Source organism: Oryctolagus cuniculus, chromosome 12, assembly GCF_051225735.1.
Source record: "Oryctolagus cuniculus isolate XC-2025 breed Fujian yellow rabbit chromosome 12, ASM5122573v1, whole genome shotgun sequence".
In the NCBI taxonomy this organism is placed as follows: domain Eukaryota; kingdom Metazoa; phylum Chordata; class Mammalia; order Lagomorpha; family Leporidae; genus Oryctolagus; species Oryctolagus cuniculus.
The window spans coordinates 66,180,499-66,205,640 of record NC_142878.1 but is presented as its reverse complement, the minus strand read 5'-3'; the positions used below and the strand labels follow the sequence as shown (position 1 = coordinate 66,205,640).

At 40.6% G+C, this 25,142-nt stretch overlaps 1 protein-coding gene across 6 annotated transcripts in view; it reads left to right on the top strand.

The window, feature by feature from the left end:
- UBR1 (ubiquitin protein ligase E3 component n-recognin 1) overlaps positions 1-25,142 on the top strand; it is a 168,872-nt gene that overhangs the window by 41,538 nt on the left and 102,192 nt on the right. For all 6 annotated transcript variants that reach the window (XR_016218058.1, XR_016218057.1, XM_089310167.1 and 3 more), the window contains exons 4-9: positions 681-791; positions 13,494-13,624; positions 16,851-16,989; positions 23,508-23,570; positions 24,410-24,533; positions 24,834-24,941. Coding sequence is in view for 4 of the 6 variants with exons in the window: in XM_089310167.1 (XP_089166293.1) it covers positions 681-791; positions 13,494-13,624; positions 16,851-16,989; positions 23,508-23,570; positions 24,410-24,533; positions 24,834-24,941 (676 nt within the window). In the remaining 2 variants the exon portion in view is untranslated. The remainder of the gene's footprint in view (positions 1-680; positions 792-13,493; positions 13,625-16,850; positions 16,990-23,507; positions 23,571-24,409; positions 24,534-24,833; positions 24,942-25,142) is intronic.

Here is a 25,142-nt window from a genome sequence, read left to right as displayed (position 1 = left end):
CCATATAAGTTATAATGATTTTTAAAAGTCTTTTAGTACAAAATCTTATTACTCAAGCATTCTAGGCATCGTTTATATTATTTTATGTGCATTTCTCCATCTGTTCTTCTCCATTAGCTAAAAATTTAAACAACTGCTATTTTAAAAATTAGAGTTATAAGGGGTGGGCATTTGTTATAGTGGCTAAGACAGTGCTTAGGATGCCCAAATCACATATTAGAGTGCTTGGGTTTGAGTCCTGGCTCTGCTCCCTGTTCCAGGTACCTGTCAGTGTACACTCTGGGAGTCAGCAGGTACAGCTCAAGTAGGTGGGTTTCTCCCACCCATATGGGACACCTGGATTAAGTTCCTGGCTCCCGGCTTTGGCCTGGCCCATCCCTGGCTGCTTGGAGCATTTGAGGAGTGAACCTGTTTCTCTCGACCTTTCAAATAAACTATACTTTAAAAAATAAAATGGGTATGATATAAAATTTTTTATTATGATGAAATATTTAGGATTTGGTGGCTTTTTGTTTATTTTTGGGGCAATCAAAATGTTTTTGTTATTCAGTTTTTATTACATTGAAGGCAATTAAAGTTGAAGTATTAGTGAGTATTTGTTATTTGAGTCACCTTTATCTTTCTTGCTTCCTTTGTAATATGTTTTTGAACTCAAGACAAACTCCTTTTATATTTATCAGATGCATACTTCTACTGGAGGAGGATTTTGTGACTGTGGAGACACAGAGGCCTGGAAAACTGGTCCTTTTTGTTTAAATCATGAGCCTGGAAGAGGAGGTACTACAAAAGAGGTAAGAATGATGTTTTTAAAAAATGGGTAGGTAATTTAAACTTAATGAAATTAGATAATAATAAATGTTAGGTGTATGGGTTACACTGAATTCCATTTAGAATTTTACTATTTTTGTTTTCATATTTACATATAAAGAATTTTTTCTTCTTCAAAGAAGTTAAAGATTTGATAATTTCTCTAAGGAGGGAATGAATTCCCATTGAAGAATGAATCCAGAATCCTTTTTTAAGCCATCAACTTGATAAGCATAAAATAACAAGAGAAAATAATTGTTAATAAATATGAGCAGAATTTAATGAATTAGGAAACAGAATAGGTGAATAACCTACAGAATCACAGATACAGAGGAATGAAAAGGATTGTAAAAGGCTCTTTGAATGAATCCGCAAATATATTTGAAATGGATTGTTTTATAAGACAGTGTAAAGTGACAAAATTTATTCAAAAGCAGGAAATTTGGGCAGTAACCATTGAAGAAATTTTAAAAGTTGTCAAGAAAAAGTACTTCCTTCAAAATATAATGTTCAAATAGTTTCATAGATAAATCCTTTCAAAACTCAAAACATAGGTAGTTTTTATGCTCTTTCACCTGTTCCAGATTCCTCTATGGTAGTGAATACCTCTAGGTCCCAGGAACTGAGCTCTCTCATTTATTTGAAAGGCAGAGTTATCGAGAGGCAGAGGCAGAGAGAGAGAGACGGAGAGGTCTTCCATCTGCTGGTTCACTCCCCAAATGGCCACAATGGCTGGAGCTGGGCCAGTCTGAAGCCAGGAGACAGGAGCTGCTTCTGGGTCTCCCGTACAGGTGCAGGGGCTCAAGGACTTGGGACATCTTCTACTGCTTTCCCAGGCCATAGCAGAGGGCTGGATCAAAAGTGGAGCAGCCTGGACTTGAACCAATGCCTATATGGGATTCTGGCACTGCAGGTGACAACTGTACTCACTACGCCACAGTGCCGGCCCCAGAATTGATCTCTTGAGTACCATTTCCCCTAAAAGAAATCAGGCTTTTTGTTAAAATACCTGATTCCGGGTCTGTATTTTGGGAATGTTAATGTAAATTTGTTCAATTAAGTTTATATCAGAGAACTAGGACCCAACTTGTAAAGGCTCCTGTTGACATTAGTTGGATAATTGGAGCATTCTTACTGTATGATTAAATCATACTGAATATATAAAAATTCATGAGTTTCTAATGAAACTTAAATGAGAGCTAAGTAAAACAGAACTTCTTTGTCACCATGGCAGTAGTTAGTATATCAATTTCTTGGTAATTAAAGGGAATGAAATAAACATTTATTCTACCTTTTTGGAAGGAATTTTGTTTCATGGCAACTAGGTATTTCTGTTTTATCAGGAAAAGTTCTGTCTGGAGAAATGCTATTTAACAGAGAAGGAATGGTAGTTTGCAGATTCTAAGGAAATATCTGATTCAGACATGGATTGTTAATGAATGCTAAAAGCATTCAGACTTAGATTGTTAAGGAGCACTATTCATATGGTTCTAAATTATTTGCTAGTTTTAAGGGGGGAAAATGGAGCTTTACAATGAAGGTATTCTGCTGTCAGCTCAAACTAATTGTCAATATTAACATCATTAATAATGGAGTGATGTAGCACAGTAAGATCCTCATTTGATATAAAATGAATTACAGATTTGACTATCTCTTATCCAAAATGTTTCAAGTTTTGAGATTTTTCAGATTTTTAGGATGTTTTTATAGACTTTACAGATTGAGCATCCCTTCTGTGCATCAAAGATTTCAGAGTGTCTCGGGTTTTGAATTTTTAGATTAGGGATGTTCAACTTGTTGATTTAACTTTTAAAAACTAATCAGTGTAATATGCCATGTAAATAGAATAAAAAACAAAACCACATGGGGATCATAATAGAGGGCACAAAGACATTTGGCAGAATCCAGTATCCTTTCATGATAAAAATATTCAGTAGACTAAGAATAGCAAATTTCTCAACCTGATAAAAGGTATCTGTATTCATCAGTTTAATTTTTTTTTTTTTTTTTTTGGTCACAACTGAATACCTAAGATACACTATTACAAAGTAGGGAGGTTAAATTTGGCTCATGGTTTTGGAGTTTCACAGTCCAAGGTCCAGTGGGCCCTATTGTTTTGATGATCTGGTAAGACTAGAAGATGGCAGTGAGGGAGTATGTGCAAAGGAATGATCACACAGCAAGCTAAGAAGTATAGAAACAGGGAACATCCTTGCATCTACATGTTCTTTCACCTCAGAAAGCCACCATGATTTTCTCATGGGATGGGCTCCATCATAACAACCTAATCCAATCTAATTATTCTCTAAAGCTCTGTCTTCAGACACCATAACTAGGTTAACTTCATCCTTAATCCATTAGTCATTAACATAAAACTTTGAGGACTAACACATGGGCCTTTGGTGAACTCTCAAACAAATATCCCAATCTTAACAGCATCTGTGAAGAACTCACAGCTAATATACTTACTGGTGACATACTGGGTGTTTTCCTCCCAAGGTCAGAAGTAAGACAATGATGTCTGTTTTTCCCATATACATTCAACATTTCACTAGAGGTTCTACCATTCCTTTTAGGTAAGAAAAAGTGGTAGAAGATATCCACGTTTAAAAAAAAAAAAAAAAAGCAGCAGGAACTGGCAGTGTGGTATAGCAGGATAAGCCTCTACCTGCAATGCCACCATCCCATATAGGCACCACTTCAAGACCTGGCTGCTCCCATTTCTGATCCAGCTAATATGCCTGGGAAAGCAGCTGAAGATGGTCCAAGTGCTTAGGTCTCTGCACCCATTAGGGAGACTAGAAAGAGGCTCTGGACTCTTAGCTTCAGCTCTGGCCATTGTGGACATTTAACTTGCAGATGCAAGATTGATCTGTCTCAGGGCTGGCACTGTGGCGTAGCAGGTAAAGCCATCACCTGCAGTGCCAGCATCCCATACAGGTGCCAGTTCAAGTCCCAGCTGCTCCACTTACGATTCAGCTCTCTGTTATGGCCTGGGAAAGCAGTAAAAGATGGTCCAAGTCCTTGGGCCCCTGCACCCACGTGGGAGGCCTGGAAGACTCCTGGCTCCTGGCTTTAGATTGGTTCAGCTCCAGCTGTTGTGGCCATTTGGGGAGTGAACCAGCGGATGGAAGACTTCTTTCTCTCTCTCTCTGCCTCTGCCTCTCTGTAACTCTGACTTTAAAATAAATAAATAAAATTTAAAAAAAGATTGTCTCTTTCCATCTCTCTCTGTAACTTTGCCTTTCGAAAAAAACTACCTCTTTTTTTTTTTTAAGATTTATTTATTTATGTGAAAGAATCACAGAGAGAGAGAGAGACATTCCATATGCTGGTTCACTCCCCAAATGGCCACTATGGCCATGGCTGGGCCAGACAGAGCCAGGAGCTTCATCTGGGTCTCCGACATGGGTATAGGGGCCCAAGCATTTGAGCCATCCTCTTCTGCTTTCCCAGATGCATTAGCAGGGAGCCAGATCAGAAGTAGAGCAGCTGGGTCACAAACCAGTGGCCCACAAGGCAGTGTTTTTACATGCTATGCCACAACGCCAGCCCCAGAACTAACTCTCTTTGCAGATGTATATGGAAAAAACTGAAGAATCCTTAAAAAATTACTGGGACTAATAAACTAGTTTGGCAAGATTAAAGGATACAAGAGAATTATATGGAACCAACTTGCAGTTCTGTATATTAGCAAATATACTAAATAATTTCATTTAGTATCAAAGACAATAAAATATTTAGGAATAAATTTAACAAAAGTATAAACCTTTTACTCTGAAAACTGTAAAAACACCATTGAAAAAAATTAAAGAAAATCTAAATAAATGGAAAAGCATCCCATGTTTCTAGATCAAAAGCTTTAATATTAAAATGGCAGTACTCCCCAAAGTGACATATAAATTCAGTTCAATTCCTGGTAGAATCCCAGGTGGGAATAGCAAAATGACTGAAATTTATGCATAATTACAAAGGATCAAAATAGCTACAACAATCTTGAAAAAAAGAACAGAGTTAGAAAACTCACACGTCCTTGTTTTTAAACTTACTACAAAGCGATAGTAATCAAGATAGGGTAGTACTAGTATAATAATTGACTTATGTTGATGGAATAGAATTAAGAGTCCAAAAATAAACCAACTTGTCTATAATTAAATGATTTTCAACAAGATTACCAAGACCATTCAATGGTGGCAAAAATAGTCTTTTCACCAAATGGTGCTAGGATAATTGGCTACCCGTATGCAAAAAAAAAAAAAAAAAAAAAAAAAAACCAATGAAGTTGGAGCCCCTTAGCCTATACCTATGTGTAATTTTTAGTACATAAAAATAAGTACATCAAAGACCTGAGTGTAAGAGCTAAAACTATGTATTTCTTAGAAGTAAACATGGGGTAAATCTTCATGATCTCAGATTAGGCAAAAAATTCAATGATACAACACCAAAAGTATGAGTTAAAAAAAGAAAAAAATAGATAATTTAGGCTTTATCAAATTAATAACTTTTATTCTCCAAAGGGTACTGTCAAGAATGTGACAAGGCAGCTCACAGAATGGGAAAAATGTATTTGCAGATCACATAGCTGATGGGAGACTTATATGTAGAATTTACAGAGAGCTCTTAAAACTCAGTAATAGGGGCCAGCACTTTGGTATAGCAGGTAAAGTCACTGCCTGCAGTGCCATATGTGCGCCAGTTCAAGTCCCATCTGTTCTACTTCTGATCCAACTCCCTGTTAATGGCCTGGGCAAACAGTGGAAGATGGCCTAGGTCCTTAGGCCCCTGCACCTATATGGGGGACCTGGAAGAATATCCTGACTCTTGGCTTCGGATCGGCCTATCTCTGGCTGTTGTAGCCATTTGGGGAGTGAACCAGCAGATGGAAGACCTACCCCTCTCTCTCTGCTTCTGCCTCTCTGTAACTCTGCATTTCAGATAAATAAATAAATAAATATTGTTAAAAAGACCTCAGTTATAAAGACAACCTAATTTAAAACTGAACAAAGAATCTCAAGACATTTCTTCAAAGAAGAAGTATTCTTATCAGGAAAATGCAAATCAAAACTACTTGTTCACACCAAATGGGCTGTATAATCAAAAGGATAATAAGAAAGGGTTGGCAAGGGTGTGACAAAATTAGAACCTTTGTATACTGTGATGAAAATATTAAAAAGTGCAGCTTCTTTGGAAAATGATCTGGCAATTTGTCAGTCAAATGTAGAGTTACCACATGACTTAGCAATCCCACAGCTAAATACAAGGACGCTTTAAAAATTCAATTAAGATGGAATTAAAAGACAAGTTTATTTTTGGTACAAAAATTTTTTGAGATCTGTACATATATGGGGTCCTCATGAAAAAAGCATATTATGGAAAAATGTCCATGGATATCAAAATTGTTGACACTAAAATAAATTTATCTTTTAATTCCCTCTTCCATCAAATTTTTGAAGTGCTCTTACATGTATTCAGTTGAAAATAGGTGTTCATATATTTGAACATGAATGTTCATAATAGTATTATTCATAATAGCCAAAAATGTGTAAACAACCCAGATGTCCAAGTGATGATTAGTTACACAACCTGTTATATATCCATACAGTGGAGTGTTATTAGTCTATGAAAGGGAAGGAAGTGCTACTTGGAAAAAGTAGGGTAAGTAAACAAAGCTCATCACAAAAGACCACGTTATATGATTCCATTTAATGAAAAATGCAGAATAGGCAAGTCCATCATACAGAAAGTATATTGGTGCTTGTTTAGGGCTAGGAGGGATGAAAGTATTGAGGGCTGAGGTTAGGAAGGATCATTGCTAAAGGATGGGGTTTTGTGCAGTTTTTTTGGGTGATAAAGATATTCTGAAAGTGATTGTGATAGTGGTTAGATCTATGAAGATACTAAAAATACTTGAGTTATACACTCTAAATTGAGTGAATTGTATGGTATGTACATTATACCATAATAAAACTTTTGAAATTCTAAATAGATAGTTACTTATGAAATATTCTTGTTAAAGGTGTTTAACCTGAACTTCATAGATTTAACTTCTAGTTTATAGGAAATACGGGAATAGATGAATAAGATAATGCCACAAGGAAGATAAATCTAAAATGATATACATTTTAAAATAAATCTAGGGGCTGGCATTTTGTTTAGTGGTTAAGAAGCCTTTTGGGACGCTCCCACCCCATATCTAAGTGGTTGGGTTTGTTGCCTGGCTCTACTTCCAGCTTGCTACTGATATACATCCTGGGAGGCAGCAGGTTATGACTCAAGAGGTTGGGTACCTGCCACCCACATGGGAGACTTGGTTTGGGTTCTTGACTCCAGACTTTTGGCCTAGCCCAGTCCCCAGCCATCGCAGACTTTTGGGGAGTAAGCCAGCAGATGGGAGGTCTTACTCTCTGTCTCTCTACCTTTCAAATAAATAACATTTTTAAAAATATGCTTTTAAATAAATTTAAAATATAGAATTTTTAACAGAAAGACTGTCTTGTCTCCATCACTAAGAATAAAAGGAGATGAGGATGGGAGAAATATCTAGATGTTAATGACATAAGAGACAAGAAATTTCTTATATGCTTACCATACCTCATCCAAAGAACTCAACTACTGATACAATATGAAGCATAGGTAGTTTAACTCTTCACATCAGGCTACTTTTATGAAAAGTTGAAAGGAAAATTTGAGCTGAGAGAGGGTTAGAAAGATAATCTGTCTCTAACAAAGGCATCTGAGTAAAATCTCCAGAGAAAAAATGTCAGACTGAGTAAAAATTGGAATTGTAAAGCATTGCAGGGTGGGACAAAATGAGTGCTTAAGAGTAAATGAGTGGGTTAATGGTTTGGTGTCTATAGAATGAAGCAGAGTTCATTAGGTTATCCTATAGAATTTAGGTTAAAATTTAATATTAAAAGCCTTATACTGCATTTCTTTTTAAGATTTATTTTATTTATTTGAAAGACAGAGTTACAGAGAGAGGTAGAGACAGAGAGAGAAGTTTTCCATTCGCTGGTTCACTCCCCAGTGATCTGAAGCCGGGAGCCAATCTGAAGCCAGGAGCGGGGAGCTTCTTGCGGGTCTCCCACTCAGGTGCAGGTGCCCAAGGACCTGGGCCATCTTCCACTGCTATCCCAAGCCATAGCAGAGAGCCAGATTGGAAGAGGAGCAGCCGGGACTAGAACCGGCGCCTATATGGGCTGCCAGAACCTCAGGCCAGGGCTTTAACCTGCTATGCCAAAGCGCTGTCCCCTATACTGCATTTCTATTGGATTTTTTTAGTCTTAAAGAGCTACCAGTTTTCTTCCTGTTTATGCCCTTTAACAGTTTATTGAGTTGTAATTTGTATGCATATTAAAAATTCACCCATTTAAAGCAGATAATTCAGTGATCTTTATAAAGTACAAGTACTTCAGAAATTTCACGGCCAAGTGGAATTAAGAGATAATGCACCTGAATTTTTGCAACTATCACCACTGTGGACTGTAGGATATTTTCATCACCTAGAAAGAAACTCTGTATCCTTTGTGTGTTTTTTTTGTTTTGTTTTGTTTTGTTTTTTGGTTTTTTTTTTTATTTTTATTTTTTTTTATTTTTTTATTTTTTTGACAGGCAGAGTGGACAGTGAGAGAGAGAGAGACAGAGAGAAAGGTCTTCCTTTTGCCGTTGGTTCACCCTCCAATGGCCGCCGCTGCCAGCGCGATGTGGCCGGCGCACCGCGCTGATCCGATGGCAGGAGCCAGGAGCCAGGTGCTTTTCCTGGTCTCCCATGGGGTGCAGGGCCCAAGCACCTGGGCCATCCTCCACTGCACTCCCGGGCCACAGCAGAGGGCTGGCCTGGAAGAGGGGCAACCGGGACAGAATCCAGCGCCCCGACCGGGACTAGAACCCGGTGTGCCGGCGCCGCAAGGCGGAGGATTAGCCTAGTGAGCCGCGGCGCCGGCCTGGTTTTTTTTTTGAGTTTCTTTTTTGACAGGCAGAGTGGACAGTGAGAGAGAGAGACAGAGAGAAAGGTCTTCCTTTGCTGTTGGTTCACCCTCCAATGGCCGCCACGACCGGCGCGCTGCGGCCGGCGCACCGCGCTGATCCGATGGCAGGAGCCAGGTGCTTATCCTGGCCTCCCATGCAGGTGCAGGGCCCAAGGACTTGGGCCATCCTCCACTGCACTCCCGGGCCACAGCAGAGAGCTGGCCTGGAAGAGGGGCAACCGGGACAGAATCCGGCGCCCCAACCGGGACTAGAACCCGGTGTGCTGGCGCCGCAAGGCGGAGGATTAGCCTAGTGAGCCACGGCGCCGGCTTCTGTATCCTTTGGAAGACATTCTTCATTTCTCCCCAACTTCCTAGCCTTAGGCAGCTACTAATCTACTTTCTGAGTCTACAGATTTGTGTATTCTATATATTTTATAAGCATAGAATCGAAATATCTGGTCTTCTGTGATTGACTTCTTTCATTTAATGTTTTCAAGATTCACCCATGTTGTGGCATGTACTTCATTCTTTTTCATGGACAAGTAATATTTTGTTGTATAGATATATATATACCACATTTTATTTATCCTTTCATCACTTGATGGACATTTGTGTTGTGTTTCCATTTTGGGCTCTTATGAACTATACTGCTGTGAATATTTCTGTATAAAATTTTGTGTGAATATATGTTTACATTGTTTTTAGGTTTGCTTTTTTAAAAGATTTATTTATTTGAAAGGTAGAGTCACAAAGAGAAAGAGAGGACAGAGAGAAATCCTCCATCTGCTGTTCACTCTCCAAATGGTTTCAACAGCCAGGCCTGGGCCAGACTGAAGCCAGGAGCTAGGAGCTTCTTCTGGGTCTCCCACGGGGGTGCAGGGGCCCAAGGACTTGGGCTACCTACTGCTTTCCCAGGCCATAGCAGAGAGCTGGATTGGAAGAGGAGCAGCTGGGTCTTGAACTGGCCCCCATATGGGATGCTGGTGCGTCATGCCAGGGCTTTAACCCACCGGGCCACAGTGTCGGCCCCTTAAAATATTTATTAGGCCGGTGCCGTGGTGCACTGGGTTAATCCACCGCCTGTGGCACCAGGATCCCATATGGGCGCCGGTTCTAGTCCTGGTTGCTCCTCTTCCAGTCCAGCTCTCTGCTGTGGCCCAGGAAGGCAGTGAAAGATGGCCCAAGTGCTTGAGCCCCTGCACCTTCATGGGAGACCAGGGGGAAGAGCACCTGGCTCCTGGCTTCAGATCGGCATAGCTCTGGCCATTGCAGCTATTTGGGGAGTGAACCAACGGAAGGAAGACCTTTCTCTCTGTCTCTATCTCACTGTCTGTAACTCTACCTATCAAATAAAATAAATAAAATCTTTAAAAAATATTTATTAAGAAAGATTTATTTAGGGGCTGGTGCTGTGGCGCAGTGGTTTAACGCCCTGCCCTGAAGCGCTGTCATCCCATATGGGCGCCGGTTTGAGTCCCGGGTGCTCTTCTTCCAATCCAGCTCTCTGCTATGGCCTGGGAAAGCAGTAGAAGATGGCCCAAGTGCTTGGTCCCCTGCACCCCCGTGGGAGACTTGGAAGAAGCTCCTGGATCCTGACTTCAGATCAGTGCAGCTCCGGCTGTTGCGGTCATCTGGGGTGTGAACCATCAGATGGGAGAACTCTCTCTCTGCCTATTCTCTCTGTGTAACTCTCTTTCAAGTAAATAAATAAATCTTTAAAAAAAAACAAAAGATTTATTTATTTGAAAGGCAGAGTTTGGAGAAAAAGAGAGAGAGAGACCAGCGCCGCGGCTCAGTAGGCTAATCCTCCACCTAGCGGCGCCGGCACACTGGGTTCTAGTCCCGGTCGGGGCGCCGGATTCTGTCCCGGTTGCCCCTCTTCCAGGCCAGCTCTCTGCTGTGGCCCGGGAAGGCAGTGGAGGATGGCCCAAGTCCTTGGGCCCTACACCCCATGGGAGACCAGGATAAGCACCTGGCTCCTGCCTTCGGATCAGCGCGGTGCGCCGGCCGCAGCGCGCCAGCCGTGGTGGCCATTGTGGGTGAACCGACGGCAAAAAGGAAGACCTTTCTCTCTCTCTCTCTCTCTCTCTCTCTCTCTCTCACTATCCCCTCTGCCTGTCAAAAAAAAAAAAAAAAAAAAGAGAGAGAGAATCTTCCATCCACTGATTCATGCCCTAAATGGCCGCAAAGGCTGGTAGTGGGACAGGCCAAACCCAGGAACCTGGAATTCCATCTGGGTCTTCCACATGGATGGCAGTGGCCCAGGCACTTGAACCATCTTCTGCTGCTTTTCCAGGCATATTAGCAGGGATCTGGATCAGAAGTGCAGCAGCCAGGACTTGAACTGGTGCCTAAATGGGATGCCAGTGGATTTAACCTGCTGCACCATAATGCCTGCCCCTGTGCTTAACATTTTAAAAAATTATTTATTTATTTGGGATGCAGAGGGGTAAAGAGAAATCTCCTATCAAGTGGTTCACTCCACAAATGTCTGCAACAGCTGGGGCTGAGACAGGCCAAAGTCAGAACTCAACCTCAATTTCCTGGGTTGGTAACAGGGACCCAGTTACTTAGGTTATCACCTGCTGCCTCCCAAGGTGCATATTAGCAGGCAGCTGGAATCAGGAACAGAGCTAGGAATTGAATGTAGGTACTTAAAACTGGGATGTAGGTGTTCCAAGCAGCATTTTTTTTTTTAATGTTTATTTTCATCTACTTGAAAGGCCAATTGTCAGGATGAGAGAAAAGAGAGAATGAAGAGAGAGGGAAAGGGAATGGAGGAGGGAGGGAGAGAGGGGGAGGGAGAAGAGAGATATCTTCCATCCACTGCTTTACTTCCCAAATGCCTGCAGTAGCCAGGGCTGGGCCAGGCCAAGGCCAGGAGCCCAAAACTCATTCGAGTCTCCCATATACCTATAAGTCTGTAAGTAGCAGGGGCCTAAGCCTTGAGCCATCATCTGCTGACTAATAGGATGCATTAGCAAAGAGCAGTATTGGAAGCAGAGTAGCCAGGATTCAAACTGGCACTCTGATATGGGATGGGGAAATGCTAAACAGTGTCTTAACTCACTGCACCACAAATGCCAACCCCCTTACTGTGATTTTGATGTGCATTCCCCAAAGTCTTATGATATAGATAGAACAGTCAAATACATTTTATAGCTGAATAGCTTGAACAAATGTTTTATTCATGTTATGTAATGAAGAAAACATTGTTTATTGTGGAAGTCAAAAGACCCAGATTTCAGTTGTGCTTCTGCTCTTTGACTTTGGATGGATTCTCAACCATTGTGTTTGTGTGTATGTATTGTGGATATTGTGGCACAGTAGGTTATGCCACTGCTTGGAGTACCCCCATCCCATATCAGAACGTCTGGGATCAAGTACTGCCTCTGCTTCCCATTCAGCTTCCTGCTAATGTGCCTTGGAGGGCAGCAGATGATGCCTAAGTACTTGGATTCCTGCCACCCATGTGGGAGATCTGAAGGGAGTTTCTGGCTCCTGAATTTAGCATGCTCCAGCCCTAGCTGTTGCAGGCATTTGAGGACTGAACCAGCAGATGAAAGAGATCTGTCTGTATCTTTCCTTCTCTGTCTCTCTGCCTCTAAAATAATTAAATAAATCTCTCCTTTTTAAGGTAGATATATCATTTGTTTAACAAACAATGCAAGACATTAAATTTACAGTCTTAATTGTTCTTAAGGATATATTTCAGCAGTGTAAGTAGATTTGCATTGAGTGTAGCAGATCCCAAGAACTTTTTACTCTTGAAGCCCTACAAATATACCCACTAAATACTTATTTCCTCTCCTCCAAGCCTTTGGCAGTCACCTTTCTGCTGACGTTTCTATAATTTGACTACCTTAGATATTTCGTGTGAACGAATCATATTTTGTCCTTTTGTGATTGGCTGAGTTCCTTATTTTTTAAGTGTCATTAGTACCTGTTCAGCCTTCTTTTAGAGTAGCCACGAGGATCTGTTGAAATAAAGTACCAGAGGCTGGCGCAGTGGCTCACTAGGCTAATCCTCTGTCTGCGGTGCCGGTACCCTGGGTTCTAGTCTCAGTTGGGGCACCGAATTCTGTCCTGGTTGCTCCTCTTCCAGTCCAGCTCTCTGCTGTGGCCCGGGAAGGCAGTGGAGGATGGCCCAGGTGCGTGGGCCCTGCACCTGCATGGGAGACCAGGAGGAAGCACCTGGCTCCTGGCTTTGGATTAGCGCAGCACGCCACCCGTGGCGGCCATCTGGGGGGTGAACCAACAGAAGGAAGACCTTTCTCTCTGTCTGTCTCTCTCTCACTGTCTAACTCTGCCTGTAAAAAAAAAAAAAAAAAAAAAAAAAAAAAAAAAAAAAAAAGAGAGAGAGAGAGAAATAAAATACCAGAAAAGTTTTTATAAAGGATAACCAGTTATTATATAATATTGTTATAATTATGCTGCTCAGAGAGGCAGAGGAAAACATTCTTAAGGGGAAGAAAATCACTGAAGGGAACTCTGTGGTTGCCTCCTTTCCCTTCTGTTATCTGTAGCACAAACTCGGCTACCAGGGTAGACAACACTGATGTGAATAGCAGCTCTCTTGAGCTCAACCCGAATTAATTCTTGGAGGATATTTTAATATCTTATGAAGTGATTATTTCAAATTGATAACATTATCTTCCTCATCTATTTGTATACAGTCTTGGTTAGTATAGTATGTTTTTCTCCACTTTCTTACAGAGTTCACATTGTCCGTTGAATGAAGAAGTAATTGCCCAAGCCAGGAAAATATTCCCTTCAGTTATAAAATACATTGTAGAAATGACTATATGGGAAGAGGAAAAAGAACTGCCTCCTGAACTCCAGATAAGGTGGGGATATTGTCAAAGCAGATGTGGCTTAGTGATGGTTATTGATATTGCAAAATAAGTGTTGGATAGCTATTTTTGTTATGATTTACTATGTAGTTTATTATTCTGAAAAATTTATGGAGAATTGTCTCTTGGGAATATCTATTTATTTTTGAAGATTTATTTATTTATTTCAAAGGCAGAGTTAGAGAGGTCTTCCATCCACTGATTAACTCCATATGGCTCCAATGGCCAGGGGTGGGCCAGGCTGAAGCTGGGAGCCAGGAACTTCATCCAGATCTCCCACTTGGGTGCAGGGGCACAAATACTTGGGCCATCTTCTGCTGCTTTCCCCAGGCCATTAGCAGGGAGTTGGATTGGACGTGGAACAGCCAGACTCAAACCTGTGTCTGTATGAGTTGCTGGTGTTGCAGGCGATGGCTTACCTGCTTTACTACAGTGCCAGTCCCTCTTGGGAATATTTTTAAAATTTCATTTATATGAGGTGGTTTGCTAGATACTTTGGGTATAGAAATTAAGACAAAAGAAGAGCCCATCAGGAGCTTTTGATTTTATTGATATCAACATTTAGTGTTCTTTTTCTAAATGTTACAGAATTTTAGCAGCCACTCATCTGATTAGGCAAATAAGTGGCTCAGTTTGATACTGGTTTGTGCCAAACTCCAGGTTTCCCAAGGGTTTGGGGCCACACAGGGTCTTTGCAACAGTGTTTCCTTTCAGCCCATGTCTTTAGCCCTTTTCCTATTCAAGAAGTTTGAGGACAGGTATTTGATGCAACAGTTTGTATGCCCATATTCCATATCTCAGTGCCTGGATACAAGTTCCAGCTCTCCTTTTGATTCTATCTGCTTGCTAATGCTCATGCTGGGAGGCAGCAGAAGATGGCTCAGGTACTTGGGTGCCTGCAACCTGCTATGTATGAGACCCAGGTGGAGTTTCTGTCCCCTGGCTTAGGCCTGGCCCAGCATTTGAGGAGTGAATCAGTATATGAAAGATCCCTCTCTCTCTTGTTTCTTTACCTCTTGCCTTTCAAATAAAATGAAAATAAATAACTTCTTGAAAATCCAGCAATATCGTAGTCATACATCTTTCAATGTTGCTAAGAATTACTCTTAACTTTAAAAATGCAAAAACCAATTCTGGACCTGGTATAAAGATACAATTAGATCCTAGAAGAATTTTTCTACCTGTATCATAGTAGGAATTTTACAAGATGTTAGCATATACCCAACTGCAGTCAGTTTTGTTTTTTTTTTAATTGTTTTGCTTTTTGGAAGGAGAGAGAATTAAGAATTTTAACTTTGGCTGGCATTGAGGTACAGAAAGTTTAGCTGCCACTTGTGATGCTGGCATTCCATATTGGAGGGACATTTCACATCCCAACTGCGCTGTTTCTGGTCCAGCTTCCTGCTAGTGCTAATGTACCTGGGAAGGCAGCAGAAATTGGCCCAGTTAGTTGGGTCTCTATCACCCATGTGGGAGACCAGGAGGAAGTTCTTGGCTACGGCTTCAGACTAGCCCAGCCTTGGCTGTTGTGGCCATTTGGGGAGTGAACCAGTGGATGGAAGATTCTCTCTGTCTCATTCTCTCTCTCTCATTTTCTGTTGTTCTTGCTCTGCCTTTCAAATAAGTAAGTAGATATATTTCAATAAGAATTTTAACTTATAGAGACATAAATGTGTTGTTTGGACTCTTTTTGGACCACAGACTGCTTAGGGGAAATAAAGGTCATAAGAAATTGTGTTCACAAATATTTTAATTTCAAGTTAGACTTTTTAAGGAACATTGTGGTGGTTAGCTTAATAAGAGCCACCACCTGCCAAAAAAGAGGAGCATTGCTTGAGTGTCATTGATCTTTGGATTTACAGTTCTGAGTTATAGTCCCATCTACTGCTTGTTAACATTGTGACCATAAGTCTTTGAACCCTTTTGAGCCTATGTTTTCTAGAACTATAAAGAGAACTGAGAAAATCTGACTCTTAGATTTGTGAGGATCAATTGAGTATCTTGTAGAAAACATATTATAAATGTTTAAAACTGATAATGGGCTGGCATTTACCTAACAATTAAGATGTAGGCTAGGATACCCAGGTCCCATATTGGAGAACATGAGTTTGATACCCAGCTCCAGCTTCCTGCTAATGCAGACCCTGGGAAGTAGCAGTGATGACTTAAAGTAGTTGGATTCCTGCCACCCACGTGTGAGACCTGAATTCAAGGCCTGGCTACTGGCCCCTGCCTCTAGGCTTCTGGCTTTCATCTAACCCAGCCTCACCCATTGTGAGCATTTGTTGAGTGAATCAGTAGGTGGGAGCTTGCTCTCTCTCTCTCTAATAAATACATCAAAGTTATTTATTTATTTATTTATTTGACAGGCAGAGTTAGACAGTGAGAGAGAGAGACAGAGAGAAAGGTCTTCCTTTTTCCGTTGGTTTACCCCCCAAGTGGCTGCCAAGGCCAGCGTGTTGCGCCAGTCCGAAGCCAGGAGCCAGGTGCTTCCTCCTGGTCTCCCATGTGGGTGCAGGGCCCAAGCACCTGGGCCATCCTCCACTGCCCTCCCGGGCCACAGCATAGAGCTGGACTGGAAGAGGAGCAGCCGGGACAGAATCCTGCTCCCCAACTGAGACTAGAACCCAGGGTGCCGGCGCCGCAGACGGAGGATTAGCCTGGTGAGCGACGGCGCCAGCCTACATCAAAGTCATTTTAAACAACCAAAAGCAGTTATGTTACCTGTCTGAGATTCTATAGCCAAAATGGGAATGCTGGTACTTTTTTTTTTTTTTTTTTAAGATTTATTTCTTAGAAAGGCAGAGAAAGGCAGAGCTGGGCCAATCTGAAGCCAGGAGCCAGGAGCTTCTTCTGGGTCTCCTACTCAGGTGCAGGGCCCCAAGCCTTGGGTCATCTTCGACTGCTTTCCCAGGCCATTAGCAGGGAGCTGGATTAGAGGTGGAGCTGCCAGGACTAGAACCAGAGCCCGTATGGGATGCTGACACCACAGGCAAAGGCTTAACCTACTACACCACAGCGCCAACCCCTATTTTAGGGCTTTTAAAAATTCTATGGCACTGTGCTACTTGAAATAATTTCCTGTGTCAGTATTTTAGTGTTGCTTTCCTACATGTAAGAAATTACATGGTGTTGCTTCAGTATAGATGTTGTATATTATTTTTGTCTATTTTTTACTTTTATTCCATTTGTAGAGTCTGAATATATATTTTTTCAACAGAGAGAAGAATGAAAGATACTATTGTGTTCTTTTCAACGATGAGCACCATTCATATGACCACGTCATATACAGCCTACAAAGAGCTCTTGACTGTGAGCTTGCAGAGGCCCAGTTGCACACCACTGCCATAGACAAAGAGGTTTGTGGTCTCTATTTGGATTATGCTGCTGTCTTAGTATCAGCTTCCTGACAATCAAGTGTTGACCCAATTGCTTGTCAAGTGACTGAGTATTGTGTTAGGTACAACCATACTCTCCAGTTACTCTCTGTATCCTAGGTAAATTAGCTAGAATTTTGAAAAAGAGAATAGAAATAGGAAAAGAAGACAGAAGGAAGAATAGAAGGAAAAGAAAGTGAAGCAGAATGATCAGCAAACATTTTTAGTCCTTGGCAGTAATACTAGATTAGCCCAGGTGTTAGTGCCTGTGTTACTATTGCACTGTGGGTATAGATCATAGAAGGCGCTTTGAAGGTAAGTCAGGCTGCTGATTTTCAACTACTCGTTGTATGAAGTAAAGTCTACTTTGGTTGTTAGATTTTCCCAAAAGTTACTTAATGTATTTATACCTTAATCAAAAAGCATTAAGGTAGCTTAATCTCAAAGGCATTAACAGGTAGCCTTTAAATAACCTTCTTAAAGGAAAAAATCAGGACCTGATTTGCTGATAAGGTAACTATATAATGGAAGATTGGGAAAAGTTAAAAAGCACTGAAAAGGGCCATTCTTGTACTGAGAGCACAGTATCTGCTCCCAGTGGACGTCTAACTTTTGCTTTAGTATTTACAGTTTGGTTCTCTGTATGACTGCTTGTTTGGCAACTCTCCTAACTCTCCTTCTTAGGAGAATTATTTTTCCTATGTTGAACCAAAATCTATCTCCATGTATTTTCTGACTCATTTCTTTTAGGATAAACCAGGAAGTACTATCTTTTGCAACCCATCAAATAGTTTAAGAAACCTGTATTTTCTTTTTTATTTTATGTCTACTTTCTTCAATTCTCTCTACTATTTGTCTTGTGATAATAAGCTCATACTAGTCAAAATCTATTTTTTTTTTTTTGCCTCCATCTCCTCTCCTTGGATAAATACCAGTTTGTAAAAGTCCTTCCTTTTTTTTTTTTTTTAAAGAATTATTTATTTATTTATTTAAGAGGCAGAGTTAGAGAGGGAGAGACACAGAGAGAGGACACTGCAGGAGGTGGCTTAACCTGCTACATCACAACGCTGCCCCAATGTGGTCCATCTTTACCACTGGGTTTATCTCAGTTCCTTCTTTACTGCTGTGACCTACAAGCAAAATGAAATAAATGTTCTGGAAAAGATTTCATCAGTTTTCTATAGCATAGTGTCTTTTGTTCTCTAACCTCATTTCCTGTAATATTCTTCCATGTGTAAATAATTTTCCTATAATTATTTAACTGTCCCTCTGCCTACTTGAAAATGCCTGGATTTATGGTAATATGTTGGTGATGTTTGTTTTAGGAATTGTATTTAGAATAATTTTTTGAATTCTTATATTTTTTTAAGGATTGAATTTAAAAAACACAGATTTTTACAAAAACAGTGATTCTATTTTTTTAAAATTTTATTTAATAAATATAAATTTCCAAAGTACAGCTTATGGATTACAATGGCTTTTTGTGCCCCATAACTTCCCTCCCACCCTCAACCTTCCCATCTCCTGCTCCCTCTCCCATTCCATTCACATCAAGATTCATTTTCAATTATCTTTATATACAGAAGATCAATTTAGTATATATTAAGTAAAGATTTCAACAGTTTGCACTCACACAGAAACACAAAGTGTAAAATACTGTTTGAGTACTAGTTATAGCATTAATTCACATTGTACAACACATTAAGGACAGAGATCCTACATGAGAAGTAAGTGCACAGTGACTCCTGTTGTTGACTTAACAAATTGACACTCTTGTTTATGGCGTCAGTAATCACCCTAGGCTCTTGTCATGAGTTGCCAAGGCTATGGAAGCCTTTTGAGTTTTCTGGCTCCGATCTTTTTTAGACAAGGTCATAGTTAAAGGTGAAGTTCTCTCCTCTCTTCAGAGAAAGGTACCTCCTTCTTTGATGGCCCATTCTTTCCACTGGGATCTCACTTACAGAGATCTTTCATTTAATTTAGTTGTTTTTTGTTTTTTTTTTGTTGTTGTTGTTGTTGTTGTTGTTGTTTTTTCTGCCAGAGTGTCTTGGCTTTCCATGCCTAAAATACTCTCATGGGCTCTTCAGCCAGATCCGAATGCCTTAAGGGCTGATTCTGAGGCCAAAGTGCTGTTTAGGACATCTGCCATTCTATGAGTCTGCTGTGTATCCCGCTTCCCATGGTGGATCGTTCTCTCTCTTTTTTATTCTATTAGTTAGTATTAGCAGACACTAGTCTTATTTATGTGATCCCTTTGACTCTTAGACCTATCATGGTCAATTGTGAACTGAAATTGATCACTTGGACTAGTGAGATGGTATTGGTACATGCCACCTTGATGGGATTGAATTGGAATCCCCTGGCACGTTTCTAACTCTGCCATTTGGGGCAAGTCCAGTTGAGCATGTCCCAAATTGTACATCTCCTCCTTCTCTTATTCCCACTCTGATATTTAACAGAGATCACTTTTCAGTTAAATTTAAACACTTAAGAATAATTGTGTGTTAATTACAGAGATCAACCAATAGTATTAAGTAGAACAAAAAAATACTAAAAGGGATAAAGTATTAAGTTGTTCATCAACAGGACAAGGACTGATCAAAATAGTGATTCTATTTTAAGAAAACTTAATGAGTTAATTTTTTCCAGTTAATAGTTATTCTAATTAAAAGTTATTCTATTATTTAAATCCTTGAGACTGGTTGGAAAAAGGAGCCCTCTATTCTCAAAAATGTTGAGATTTACTAACCTGTGCTTTTGATAGATTTAATTAATGGAGTATTAAATAAACATAAGTAATATAGTAACTAACAAAGAGTAGTTAAAAAGTTTACTTGGGGCCTCTGTGAGATTTTATTGAGTAAGTAACAATGATGATAATATAACAGTGGCCTTGAGTAATACTAAAGAGTTCTTTTGGTATTAAGCACATGTAACTATCCCAACCAACCCTTGAGACACATTCTAGCATTCTCCCTATTGTATATTACAGCAAAGCGCAGGGTAGTTACTCAACTTTCTTCCCTTCTACTCTGCTTTATGGTCAGCATGGAGAAGACTGTGGCTATAGCTATCCTACCTACTGGTAGACCGATTTGGTTTTGGAACCACAAGAAAAGCTTTTCAGTAAATCATCTGCTCATTCAAAAGGAAAAATAGGATGTGAGATAAAGTTGTTTACCACATCAAGGTAGAAAATATATTTATTGACTAGATGAATTGATGTTGCAATTAGTCTGTTTTACAAACCCATACTTATAGTTCTGTGTTTTCAGCTATTGTATGAGAATAAAGAGAATCCATTAAAATCATTTGGAGAGAATTTTTTTTAAATGTAGACATGCTTAATAGACTAGAATTTTTGCCGGCGCCGTGGATCACTAGGCTAATCCTCCGCCTTGCAGCGCCGGCACACCGGGTTCTAGTCCCGGTCGGGGCGCCGGATCTGTCCCGGTTGCCCCTCTTCCAGGCCAGCTCTCTGCTGTGGCCCGGGAGTGCAGTGGAGGATGGTCCAAGTACTTGGGCCCTGCACCCCATGGGAGACCAGGATAAGCACCTGGCTCCTGACTTAGGATCAGCGTGGTGCACCGGTCGCAGCGCACCGGCTGCGGCGGCCATTGGAGGGTGAACCAACGGCAAAGGAAGACCTTTCTCTCTGTCTCTCTCTCTCTCACTGTCCACTCTGCCTGTCAAAAAAAAAAAAAAAAAAAAAAAAAAAAGACTAGAATTGTTAATAATGGGGAGAGGAAAGGAAAGAAAGTCCTATGTATTTTGAAAAAGCTGCCTCCTTCCAATTGATTTATTCTTATTTCCCCCTCCCCCACCTCCTATTTGTTCATTTAAGAAAATTTTTAATGATGATAAAAATCCATATAAGGTAAATTTTACCATCCTAACTCTTCTTTCATGTGAACAGTACAGTAATGTTAACTGTACACACATTGTTATGGAATAGATTTCTAAAACTTTTTCATCTTGTGAAACAGAAACTATTTCAATTGAACAACTTCCTCTTTACTCCTCCCTTTAATTCCTGGCAGCCACCATTTTACCTTGTAAGACTCTTTTTTTTTTTTTTTTTTTGACAGGCAGAGTGGACAGTGAGAGAGAGAGACAGAGAGAAAGGTCTTCCTTTGCTGTTGGTTTACCCTCCAATGGCCGCCGTGGCCGGCGCGCTGCAGCCGGCGCACCGCACTGATCCTAAGTCAGGAGCCAGGTGCTTGTCCTGGTCTCCCATGGGGTGCAGGGCCCAAGCACTTGGGCCATCCTCCACTGCACTCCCTGGCCACAGCAGAGAGCTGGCCTGGAAGAGGGGCAACCGGGACAGAATCCGGCGCCCCGACCGGGACTAGAACCCAGTGTGCCGGCGCTGCAAGGTGGAGGATTAGCCTAGTGAGCCACAGCGCCGGCCTTGTAAGACTCTTTTAGATGTCTCATATAAATGGAATTCTGCAGTGTTTGTCTTTTTGCAGCTGGCAAATTTAGCATAAACTAATTTAACATAAACTCTTCAAAGTTCATACATGCTGTAGCATATGACAGGATTTCCATCTTTTTTAAGGCTAAATAATACCATTAGTATATAAACACATTTTGTTCATCCATTCATCTGTTGAGACACATGGGTTACTCTTCTACTTTTTGACTATTGAATTGCTATAAATGTGAATGTACAAATACCTGTATCAGTCCTTTCAATTTTTTTGGCTGTATATCCAGAAATAGAATTACTGAGTCATATAGAAATGCTACGTTTAATTTTTGAGGAACTGGCAAACTGTTTTCCATAGCAGCTGTGCACCATTTTTCATTTCCTCCGACAGTGCACAGGATCTGGTTTCTCCATATCCTTGCCGACACTTTTTTTTTCCTGTAATAATCATCCTAGTAGATGTGAGGTACATCCCCTCTTCTCATTTACGTTGAGATCCATTGAGATCCACTGCTTTAGGTTGATTACTAGTATCCCTGCATGTAAGCTTATTAAGGTGTCTTATATGTTCTTTTTTTTTTTTTTTAGTTTTTAGATTATTTATTTATTTGACAAGTAGAGTTTACAGACAGTGAGAGAGAGAGACAGAAAGAAAGGTCTTCTGGCCAGTGCTGTGGCTCACTAGCTAATCCTCCACCTGCGGTGCCGGCACCCCGGGTTCTAGTCCTGGTCGGGGCGCTGGATTCTGTCCCGGTTGCTCCTCTTCCAGTCCAGTTCTCTGCTGTGGCCTGGAAAGGCAGTGGAGGATGGCCCAAGTCCTTGAGCCCTACACTTGCATGGGAGACCAGGAGAAGCACCTGGCTCCTGGCTTCTAATCGGCGCAGCACGCGCCGGCCGTGGTGGCCATTTGGGGGGTGAACTAACGGAAGGAAGACCTTTCTCTCTGTCTCTCTCTCTCTCTCACTGTCTAACTCTGCCTGTCAAAAAAAATAACAATAATAATAAAAAAAAATAAAGAAAAGAAGGTCTTCCTTCTGTTGGTTCACTCTCCAAATGGCTGCAACGGCCGGAGCTGCGCTGATCCAAAGCTAGAACCCAGGAGTTTCTTCCTGGTCTCCCATGAGGGTGCAGGACCCAAGCACTTGGGCCATCCTTCACTGCTATCCCAGGCCACAGCAGAGAGCTGGACTGGAAGAGGAGCAACCGGGATAAGAACTGGCACCCATATGGGATGCTGGCGCCACAGCGGAGGATTAACCTAATGCGCCACGGCGCCAGCCCCGACTTATATGTTCTTAAAATCTCTTACAGTCTTGGCTTTTCTGCATTTTTTTCTCTCTAATGGGAACCTTACTGGTATAATTAACAGTTCAAATTTATTTGAGTAGTTCTTACACTAAAGAGTTAAAGAAGAAATAGTATAGAATGATTAAGGTATAAGGCTATGAAGATGGACTACTTGTCATGGATCCCTGGATCTACCATTTATCAACTTTCTGATATGGAAACAAGTTACTTAACTTCTTTCTCTTAGTTTTTTTATCTGTGAAATGGGGAGTCCTTCCTCATCAGTTTTTACAGAGGGGTAAAAGGATGCGCTTCCAGGAGATCCTATAGAGACCTTACCTGGGTGCCTCAGGGCTTAAAGAATCAGTAGCCTGATAATACCCCGACACATTAGTGAATCACAAGTATGTTGTGGAATTCTAAATTCATTCACGAATGTACTAAAACATATAGCAGGAGTTCAGCGAACATACCTAAGTTAGTATCTGTTATAAATAGGGTATACCACCTTTAGTAAAGAACTGGCATTCTTGCTAGACAAGAAACTCAGCATCCTACGCTAACAGCACTTCTTTCCTAGAGGTACTGAATGTTCTAATGCTACATATAGATATTAAGCATTTATGTCTGTCTGCTTGGTATTATCCTAGAGTCTTACAGCTTTTAGTCAGCCAACTGGTGATTTATGATTGAGAGCTCAAATTAGGTCTTTGGGATATGAATTACATGCTGATTGTAGTTGTCATTCCACTACTTAATTCTCATTTTTACCTAACCTCAGGGTCGTCGGGCTGTTAAAGCAGGTGCTTATGCTGCTTGTCAGGAAGCTAAGGAAGACATCAAGGTAACTTCATGAATTAAGGACAAAGCAATTTTTTTTAAAAGATGTATTTATTTATTTGAAGTCAGAGTTAGAGGAGAGACAGAGAGATCCTCTCTCCACTGGTTCACTCCCCAGATGGCCTCAATGGCCAGAGCTGGGCTGGTCTGAAGCCAGGAACTAGGATCTTAATCTCAGCCTCCAACATGAGTACAGGGACCCAAGAGCTTGGACCATCCTCTGCTTCTTTCCCAAGCTTATCAGCAGGGAGCTGGATTGGAAGCCAAGCACTTGGAACTCAAACTGAAGTCCTTATAGGATGTTGACACTGCACTGTAGCCCCGAGATTTTTTTTTTTTTTTTTAAAGATTTATTTAAAAGGAAGAGTTCCAGGGAGAGAATGAAAAATATCTCCTATGTTCTGGTTTACTCCCCAGGTGAGTGTAGCAACTGGGGCTGGGCCAGGCCAAAGCCAAAAGCTGGGAACCCCACCTGGGTCTCCCGTATGGGTGGTAGGAGCCCAAGTACTTAGACCATCTTCCATTGTTCTCTCAGACACATTAGTGGGTACCTGGATTAGAAGCAGAGCAGCCAGGACCCAAACTGGTGCTCATTTGGGATGCTAGCATTGCAGTCAGTGAGTTAACTTGCTACACCACAAGGCTGGCCCCAAAGAATTATTCACATTATGAGGATTCAAGTAGAAAAATTAGAGTGATCATCTTGAATTAGTCTGACATCCTAAAGATAGGATTGGGACACTTATATTTGGGGAGCTGGAGTTTTATCATTCCTTTTTTTTTTTTTTAATAGACCACTTAGCTAAATGTTAATTTGGTTTTTAACGTTCCTTTTATTTGTAGAGTCATTCAGAAAATGTCTCTCAACATCCACTCCATGTAGAAGTATTACACTCTGAGGTTATGGCTCATCAGAAATTTGCTTTGCGTCTTGGCTCCTGGATGAACAAAATTATGAGCTATTCAAGTAAGCATATAGTCTACTTTTAGTATTTCTTATCAAATACTATGTATTTTGTAGTCAATTTTTTAAAATGTCATTGAGCATAAAATTTTCTGTTTTGATTTATACATTTTGATTAATTTTCAGGATTAGATTTTCAAATACATATTATCAAATCATTTTCTTGGCTCTTTAAGATTGGTAGAATTATTCTTGACATTAAGCATGGGAGAATTATTGTTGGTCTTTTATCATGCTACTATAGGAAAGGTACTTTTAGAAGAAATATACTAAGAACCAAAATTCTTACTTTTTTGTTTGTAGGTGATTTTAGGCAGATCTTTTGCCAAGCATGCCTTAGAGAAGAATCTGGCTCTGAGAATCCCTGTCTCATAAGCAGGTTAATGCTTTGGGATGCAAAGCTTTATAAAGGTAAGTAGACCTTTCCCTATGCTGCTTTCTAGGAATCAAAAGATTATAACCTCCTAGTAGACCATACCCTCTTGTTTATTAACCAGTTACTAAATCTGTGATCTAGATTGATAAAGTACTATACATGAAGGTAAAGTTAAATAATCTACCTTTAAAAATTAAATTACACCTTTTAATTATATTACTCTTTTATTTAGTCGG